This window comes from Sardina pilchardus, chromosome 14 (genome assembly GCF_963854185.1).
Source record: "Sardina pilchardus chromosome 14, fSarPil1.1, whole genome shotgun sequence".
NCBI classification, from domain to species: Eukaryota; Metazoa; Chordata; class Actinopteri; order Clupeiformes; family Clupeidae; genus Sardina; species Sardina pilchardus.
The window spans coordinates 30,948,674-30,958,405 of NC_085007.1; the positions used below are offsets into that span (position 1 = coordinate 30,948,674).

At 44.3% G+C, this 9,732-nt stretch overlaps 1 protein-coding gene across 1 annotated transcript in view; it reads right to left on the reverse strand.

Moving 5' to 3' along the window:
• Nucleotides 1-8,120, reverse strand: part of LOC134101151 (potassium/sodium hyperpolarization-activated cyclic nucleotide-gated channel 1) — a 55,459-nt gene extending 47,339 nt beyond the window's left edge. The window contains exons 1-2 of the mRNA XM_062554736.1: nt 7,765-8,120; nt 1,304-1,727 (exon numbers count right to left, since the gene is read on the reverse strand). Coding sequence (XP_062410720.1) covers nt 1,304-1,727; nt 7,765-8,120 — 780 coding nt within the window. The remainder of the gene's footprint in view (nt 1-1,303; nt 1,728-7,764) is intronic.
• Nucleotides 8,121-9,732: the final 1,612 nt, after the last annotated feature.

Below are 9,732 nucleotides of genomic sequence, written 5' to 3' on the forward strand. Positions count from 1 at the left end.
CACACAGGCATACATTGGGACACACACACACACACACACACATACACATACACATACACATTGGTGGAGCTCTGTCCATTCTCTGGCAGTGAGCTATAATGTGTACTGAGCACACAAGCTCATCCTGCGATAAGCCTCCATGTTGTGCTATCCTGAGGTTGTCAACCCTGGCAACAGCTCGATAACAGCACAGTATGTGCCAGCACACCCATTCAAGGGAATAGGACTCCGGTTAAACAATCAAAACATTGGGACAGGGCGGGGGGCAGGGTGATTGCTGGGGGCAGGGAGGGGAGAGGAGGGGAGGGGAGGGGAGAGGCTGCTAGTCCCTCTCTAGCGGGAGCACAAAAAGATGGTGTCATGGTAATTCAAGTTCTAATTGTGAAGGAGAAAATGTGTTATCAGAGAAGGGCCCTATAGGGCGATAAAGAGAGCAGGGGCCTGTCATGGAGATCCAGCGGGCCACGCAAGGTTGACCGCTATCTGGACCTCACTGAGTACGATGGGCGACGCCTGTCCAGAAAGCATTTCTCACACAAACAGGCAGCCGCGTTCGGCTCTTTTGTTCAGGCATACCTGCGTCATTGCCATCCTTTTTGGAGCGGGATACACAAGTTTGGCTCCAAGAACTTCTTGCTGGCGCCGTTGAAAAAGCCGAGCGTGAGCTGTTTCCTAATTAAGGTCAGTTGTGAGGTCCACGTTCCCCCCTTCACGGCAGCGCTCCAGCACCGTACCGTGTTTCAGTTGGGCTGCTGCCAGTGTAATGCACACTTCCTAATGAGCTCGCCCGCCCGCCCGCCCGCCACAGCAACTGCACCAGATACCCAGACGCCAGCCGCTCCATGGGCTGCTATATATCAAGATCCCTGCCCTGTTTACAACAGCATTCAGCCAGGCCTCGACAATGTCCTTCTCTATACCAGCACAAGTGCCTAATTACTAATACACTCGATACACTTACATGTGATACACTTACAATTGTCTGAATGATAAATGAGTGTTGGAGTGAAGGGAAAGGGGCAGCTCTCCTCTGCCTAAGATGGCTACATCTAGGCTGCAGCTCGGCTGAGGAGTGCTGCCCTCTTCACTGCAGCTCCACTCAGTACTAGAACTTGAGCCGAACAGACAGGAGAAGAAGTGCTGCTTCTGACCCATCCGGCGCCTTCTCGGCCTTTACAGGTGATGCAAACCATGTGATTCAGCCCTCGACTGGCCGACACTCATACATGCACCCACACACACACACACACACACGCACACACACACACACACACACCACACCACACTCATACCCAGCACTCACCTCCTCCCACTGATGAATGTATCGGATGAGTCGAGACAGTCTCAACAGGCGGAGGAGACTGAGGATTTTTGTAAACCTCACAATGCGCAGTGCACGGGCAGTCTTGTACACCTCTGAGTCAAAGCCTTTCTCCACTATTAGAAAGATATAATCCACCGGGATGGAGGAGAGGAAGTCGACCACAAACCAGCTCTTCAGGTAGTTCATCTTGATGACCTTGGGGTCTAGGATGATCTCGGAGCTCTCCTCGTTGACAATCCCCGTCCGGAAGTTCATGACCAGGTCCACCATGAATATGGTGTCCGAGGCCACATTGAATATTAGCCAGGTGGTGGAGGTCTCTTCGGAAAAGAATGTTATTCCAACAGGAATGATGATTAGATTTCCCATCATCATGATGAGCATTATTAAGTCCCAGTAGAACCTGACAAAACAGGAAACAGAGTTTGTAGCAAAAATGTTCAATAAACCGCTGTGTTACACAGCACTATTGCAGCTATCATTCAACGGAAGTGCTCAGTAGCACTTTAACAACAGAACAGAACTAGAATAGCTTGCATAGCGCTCACACATACTCTCAAGCAAAGCGGCAGTGAGTCTGTAACACATAATAAGGCAGCATTCATCATACAGTACCTCAATCAGAATAAAAGGCCTTAATCAGTCTCACAGGCAGCCGTGTAGGACTGCATTGTAAGAGAGTGGTCTCCTCTAAGGTCAGGAAGCCACTCTCCTGCAATCTCTCTGTAGATATGTTTCTAGATGGGAAGTGTGTGCTCTTGTCCGTGAACAATGGGAAAGGTCATGAATGGTGCTAATATGCGCTCCCTGACTACAGCAGATTGAGTTGGTGCCACACCACTGGAGTGTCCGTACCCTATGGCAAAGCAGATATGATGGAGCGTTCTTAAGCCACCTGGAACAGCCTGTGCAGTAAATCTTGCACACCTGTGCCACATGTCAGATATGCCAAGGCATATATATATATATATATATATATACTGTATATATATATATATATATATATATATATATATATATATATACAGTATAGACACTTAAGAAAGACCACATAGTCTGTCCTACATGTTCACATTACTATGCCATACTTGTATGTTAAGGAAGAGACCGAAAAGAGATCATGTTTATGAGTCCTACAGTAAACTGGTTCCAGATAATGTTCTGGTGATAATGGTTATAGCTTTTTAACGATAGCACCGATTTGTGTTTGCTATATTCATATGTTTCAATGCAATTTTGTGAAAAGATCCTCTTTACCTTTCAAATAGCATGTTATTACTTCCATTCAGAAAAACCTAATCTCAAACAGGCAATATCTGAAGCCACTGCATGTACAATGCACCCGTCTTTGCTCCTCAACAGAGATAAAGAATAGACTTGCTGTTGTGTGTTGAGAGTTGAAATACATTATCGTATTAAAAGCCTTTTTGTGAGCTAATGCTAATCGCCTCCATTTGACATTAAATTTGCCACAAACTGAACTCTTTCACCAAGGGTTTGCTATTTGCTTTTGCTGAAATGTCAGACAACACTGATGGGTGATAATTCAGACCCCCTACTTTACCAAGCATATGTTAACAGTTTACTCTTCAAAATGATGAAACAGAATATTACATTTTGTATCTCATTTCATGTTAAAATAATACTGACGCAGATATCATCCATGTATGATCTGTAGCCTGTTTGATTGTCAGTGAAAAATAGAAATGTCTCCTTCCATTTGCACAGTCTCAGTATAGATCTGAAGCATCATCTCTCACAATAATATGAGCGCAAACACCACAATTTAAATAGAGATCTCACAGGCATGCGTAACTAAACGTTACTGTGAAATGAAATGCAAATACAGTTTTGCAAATCCCTGGTAATGTTACAGAGCCTGACATCTGGCTCTTGGGACATTGAATAGGAGTGAATCAGCATGCCTGAACGAGAGACAGGGAGAGAGAAGGAACTTCTCGCAGGTCCTCCTAAACCAGACCGGCCCTTTAAGGGTGAATGCGAGGTTGAGATTGGACACGCTCATCAGAGAGCAGTATGAATGTAGCATTCCTCTCTCATGGTGTATACACACAGCAATGTGTCTGTCTCTCCATAGATGTGCGTACGTGTCTGTGTGTGTGTGTGTGTGTGTGTGTGTGTGTGAGAGAGAGTGTGTGAGTGTGAGACAGAGAGAAAGTGAGAGAGGGGAGAGAGGGGGTTGTCTTGACGAAATGTCCCAGCCACTGATAACGATGCACATCCATGAACTAAAATAGATGCTTTCAAGAATCCTATCTCCCACTAAAACCCTGGCTGGGGCCTAGCAGCAGCAGAGCCACTCGGCTGTAATGGAGCTGCTTAAATAAATGAAGCCATAGGCCTTGCTTTATAAATATCTGCAGATCATGTGTCTGATAATTGTCTCCACTCCAACTAAATGGTCATCTCCCCGCTTAATAATATCCAACATGGATGTACATTTAACCCTTCACCACCCCATTCAACACCTCACCATCCAGGTGAAGCTTCTGGGACGGCAGCAAAGGGGGCAGTAGTCCAGTCTGATTCATGGCTGTATTATATCATGCAAATCACATTGAGTAGTGCACTCAATCAGAAGGGAAAAAGTGGCCCCTGGCTAAAGCAGCATTGTAAACCAGAACCAAGGGATCAATTATTGAATAAATAGATAGACTGTTCAAAAGAATACACACAAACAATGGAGCCCCTCGTGGTGTTGCTGTTTTTTTACTGGGCTGCTGTTACAGCTGACAAGCGCACTGCCTGCCTATAATGTCTGCCCTGAGGGACTATGTACCGTCAATCACAGACTCATCATTTAACACATCCTGCCGCATCACGCTGCAGCCGCGCACAGAGCAGGTCTCCTTTGACTGCTCCACTGTCCTGCCGCCCGTACGCCATCATCAAAGGCCAGACAGTATACACGTGATCCAGTCCTTCATCTCAGAGCCAAACAAGAAGAGCACCGTGTGGCTCTGACCCCACACTCAGAGGTCAGGGCAGGCTATACAAATTCTGGACATTTTGCCAGAAAACACTGGCATTACATCTGAATAATCTGCATCGATCCCCAGGATAAACATGGGCTAATCTGTAACTATTAGACATGCTAAAAGCTATGCACTAAAGGTTGGAGAGTTATTTTGGTATCAAGACAGCAGGTTTTCATTATTTTGCAGCCAGTGCACAATGTTGACTTTAGGGGCATAGTTCTGCAATATCAGTGTCGCTAAATAAAGAGAACCAGAGGGCATCAATTTTGAGTTGCAAGTCAAAAACAAAGCTTCATTAGACTTGGGACACATATCGGAACTGCAAGAGGGAAAAAACACAGCTAGACCAAAAAGTATAAATAATGCATGCTAAAGTTGCTGGCTCTAAAAATAGCCTTTAATCTTGGTTTAGAAATCAGAGGGAGCTTTGATGTGTGTGGAGGAGTGTGCTCTCCCATTCAAATCAGATTTTCTATGACGACTGTGATTAATTAATCAGCTAATAATTCTGAACAGGCATATCAGTTAAACAATGAATGCGTGTCACCGTGACACCTAGATTCCCCTTAAATCACCGGAAATCCACCTGGGAGATATCCCAGCGACCCTGAGTAAAGACACCATCAGGGCCCACTCGGACAGGTCCTCCACGGGCACCTACTGTTTTTGGCGATAAATTAGCTACGCAGCGAAAGCATTCTGATGAAGACTGCAAGTGGCGAAAGCATAGCACCAGATGACAGTATGTCCTAGCGTTGATGGCTTGATGAAAGAGACAGAGGGCAGACTTTCAGCACAAGGACAAAAGCTCCCCCCGAAAAGACTGGGGCCAGACCCCGTCTATCTATAAATAATAAATATTACTAACCAGCCATTAATCTTTAAGCAGTCTCAGTATTAAGAGATGGCTGGATTGAGTTTCCTAGTGCTGTAAAACCCTACAAAGAATTCATGAATGGTGTTGTCATTCACTGAGATGTTGTTCATTTTTATGTCATCATTAATTTACTCATGTCATGTCACTCCTAGACCCTTGGATGTGTGAGAGTAAAACAAACATGTGATCTGAGAACGTATCAAATATTGCAAAGAAAAATGAATATGCTAGTGTGCAATTACTTTGTCTTAGAGGAAAACACAATGGAAAAGCCTGCCAACCAGTGCCACCAGTAGGATATCTAACTAAATGTGTGGGTCTAAAATAGCCATTTGGACCCAAGCGTTGGCCTTAAGGGAGGGGTTCTTTGACTTTGTGTCTTTAATGTTCTCTCTGAGCTGTGTGCAGCCCACTCTATCATCACAGGAGAAACATGGAACACTTATGAATTAGTGAAACTGTGATCTGGGTTAAGAGGCTATCGGACTGAAAGGAGGATGTGACTTGAGAATTCCTAAATTAAGGTTGATGAAGCAATTCAAATGTTCCTGAGACATCTGCAGGTGAGAACTGTTCATTTATCTTCCAATGGCCCAAACACCAGTGTGTGCAGATTGTTTGGATAACCATGACACATCTGATAAATAACATGCATTCCACAAGAAACACTGGTCTCACACATGCCCTTTGTGCACTGTCTGCAAAGGACAGTCACGTTACATCACTGTGCTCCTGAACACAGTAAGCTTATTGAGTGTCATGTCACACCCCTAATCCTCTCCAGGCCCTGATGGCACAGGCCTCTAAACACTGCCATAGCTGAGCGTCCAAATATGAGGATCTCATGAGTGATGTCATGAATATTACTGAAAATATGGCAGTGACTGCTGTTGCAGGTTCTGTCCTGTCCTGTTGACTTTACTAGCACTGTTCCTATTTTCTATCATTGTGATTCTCCCTTTCTGCCATCATGTTAAGGGAGGCATCCTGGCATAGCTTTAACATTTGGAAAAAGTATAATGAGTCCCTTTTTCATCCTAATGAGACGTGGCGTGAAGTATTGCATTAGAACGCCATAGTCGTACAAAATGAAGCGTATGTATCCACTTTGCCCTCTATTAGCCTCCGTTTCAGCACCCTGGACAGCGACGAGGAAGAGCAACAGCCGCGAGGAGGATCGAACGGGAGAAAATTGTTAGTTTTTGGCGCATGCCTGAGCTGCCGGCCCCGAACGAGCACGAAACACTTCATAGATTCTTTAAGAAGTTGTTGCCAGGGAAAACGTGCACGTGAGACGTGCCGTCCCCTCGACCAATGCACTACAGGAACGCATGGTCACGGTCCGTTCAACCCGGCTTCAAGTAAACATTCTCATTTGAACATTCCGTTTAATTATTTATCGCAATTATTAGTCCCTCTTACAACATGTATCATTTACTCACATGCAAAGGTTATCAGATAAGAAGGGAAAATGTAGTAGCCTACATCTAGGCCATGCCTTGTTTATAGCAAGCTAGTCCATAGTAATAATCACACGTGAATGATACGTCTTCTATTCCAGAACAAATAAGCATAGAAAGACCACATACAACCCCAAGAAATGACGATTGCGCGCTGAGATGATCTTTGCTATGTGTCAGTAAGGTGTGGACAGTGCAGGTTTTACAACTGACCGAGAACTGCAATGAAATATCAAAATATGATGGCGCAGTGCTATTGACCCCTACATACTTTAATCACTTTGATGTATTGATGGAATAAAATATGTCATAAATTCGAGATACGTGATTGATTGAACTGATATTTTTGACAATAAAACAGGCTTTTGTATCGATGTTTCATTTTTTACGGATACATCCCCATTGTATTCCAAGTCCTTTTGCGTATTGAATGGGCAAATCGCTGTATGCCACATTAAATCTCTGAAGATGGAGGTTGTTATAAACTACTTAACAGATACCTATGTCTGTAGGCTATTAACGATTGCCACTATACTGGTTTGACGCAAACCGGTGCCCTATAAATAACTGTAATCAACGATGATTATTTCAGAATGGTGTGATAATGACAACATTTCAGTAACATAGAGACCCTGACAGCTTTGTATTTCCATTGAAGACCGTTAGCCTTTTACACACTAGCCAGCATGTTATGTGCACCAACGTGCGAGTGCTCATAAACTGTCTGATTTAGCGGCAAGGTAAGACAATAGACAATAGAAACCCTTATTGTACCATATTAGTAGAGTTTGAATTTGATCCTGCTGCTTTCCTTTACACAGTCTGTGTTTACCAGGATGACATTCACCATCATCTTTGACAAGGGCATCACAGACGTTTCTGTCGTCGTGCCACGTTTCTCACAGGTTCATCCGAAGACAAATGCAACACCTTGATGTTCAAAATATAATGTAGTATGTAGTAAGCTGTAGTATGTCACGGCTGAGAGCGCGTCTCTGCAATCTGCTATGCGCACACGTACGCGCGTAATGACAGAATGGAATAGTGGTGTGTTGCGGACCAAAGTGTGGCATGGGCTGAGGAAGGTGACATTCCACGCCTTACCTAAAATCGCTATAGGGATGAATGATCCAGTATCCAGCCGTTTGAACCCTCTCCTGTTCTTTCTCCACGGCTTTCTGACTGCCGAACATCCGCAGGGAGAACTTATTCACCCCGGGCTGCATCATGGCTCCAAACTGCCGCTGCATGAAACTGTGTTGCCTGGCTGCTGCATCTATATCATCGAAACCGACCATGGTTTCCTCTCGATCCCCCTTTACACCCACAGAGTTACCGTGGTCTTTCATGTTCTGGCTCCCCATGTTGTTCTTCAGTATGGAGTCTTGCCTCTGAAACACGTTATTCCCATCCGCCTTCTCCTCTTTGTTGCTGGCGAACGAATTGGATTTGTCATCCATGTTTTCAAAACGCACTGTCTCCGGGAGGGGAGGACAGACTACGCGCAAAACTCAAGAGGAGCCGCTGGAAGCTCTCTTGTTTCATTTGATGTCCTTCAACTGCTCAGCTCCGCTGCCTCCTTTGCGACTGGTGCAAACTGAGACAGAGTTGTCGTGGACCTGGAGAATCAGGTTTCAAGTTAGCGCCACCTACCGCCAGTTCCCCGCTCAGTGTAGCTCACCTCAGCTTGGCCGCGGCAGCGACATAGTGGCTAAGGATGCACTGCAACTCCAAAACAGCACAGATGTAGTTAGTATAACGTGAGGCAAATATCAATTGTTCAAATCAGTCATTTGTACAGACGAATTTTCTAGACGAATTTGCTTGGTATTTACAAGGGAAAAATATTATAGTCTAGGCTACTCAGTTTATGTAGCGACCCCCGGTGTCTCTATGGTGACCCCAGGCATGACTAATTTCATCTCCATCAACTCTATGTTGAGCTGTGTCTTTGTGTATTTTTATGTTTCCAATGGACACAAAAGCAGAATATAGTAGCCAGAAACTGACTTAGTATTTCACCTGTCAAAACTCATAATATCAAACTAATTCCAATCACCTTATCCCATTTCTGTTTTTTAATTCAGACGTTTTCACAACCCATGGGCTTATGTCCTCTCTTAATCCAAATAAGAGTCATTAGGAATGTTTTGATGAGTACATGTTTAATTAAGCATGGGAACGAAACCCATAGAGGACACGCGGCATCTGTCAAGTCAAATAACTCTGAATGTGAAACTCCTGGTTGAGCGTCTCCTGTCATTATCCTGCAGATCAAATAAGCCCCATAAGAGCATGGGGATGACTCACTCTTATAGACCTACAGAAAAGTTGGAGAGTCCCTTTTGAGAGGTTACCAAAGACTCTGTGGATGGCTCCTGTTGCCCTTGGTCTCCTCATGCAGAGATTAATTGGAGGGAATTTTCCACATGTTGCTCTGCTGCCCTGTCTAGAGGGCACATGGATACATCAGCCGCTCAGTGCCAGCACTGGACAGAGGGTGGGCATGGGGCCAGATGAGTCCAAGCCTAGAAGGCCAAAGGATATGCCTCCCTCTCTCTCTCTCTCTCTCTCTCTCTCTCTCTCTCTCTCTCTCTCTCTCTCTGCTGCATTGCATGTGCGTTGAGTATATGAGTGTGTGTGTGTGTGTGTGTGTGTGTGTGTGTGTGTGTGTGTGTGTGTGTGTGTGTGTGTGTGTGAGTGAAATTCAATAATTCAATACAGATCTTTTTTTCCCCTCACCATTTGTAATAAGGTGAAGATTGGTTTGGCTTTGGCTGAGCATGATTAATCATTACTGTAAATTGAATCCCAAAACAAAATTAATCGAAAGCATTAGAAATATTGTCTTGCCTACAGACTTATGCATATTGATACCTATCATATAAATCTGTCACCCAAGAAATGTTTGGCATGAACCATGAAGAAAACTGCACAGGTTTATTTATTTCTCCATTTATTTCATTCTAACACACATACTGTACTACCTTTGTCACATGCCATAACGTAAGCATTCTGCCTGGATTTCATATAAGAATAACAATAGCGTAGCATCATATATTTTTGGAGAAG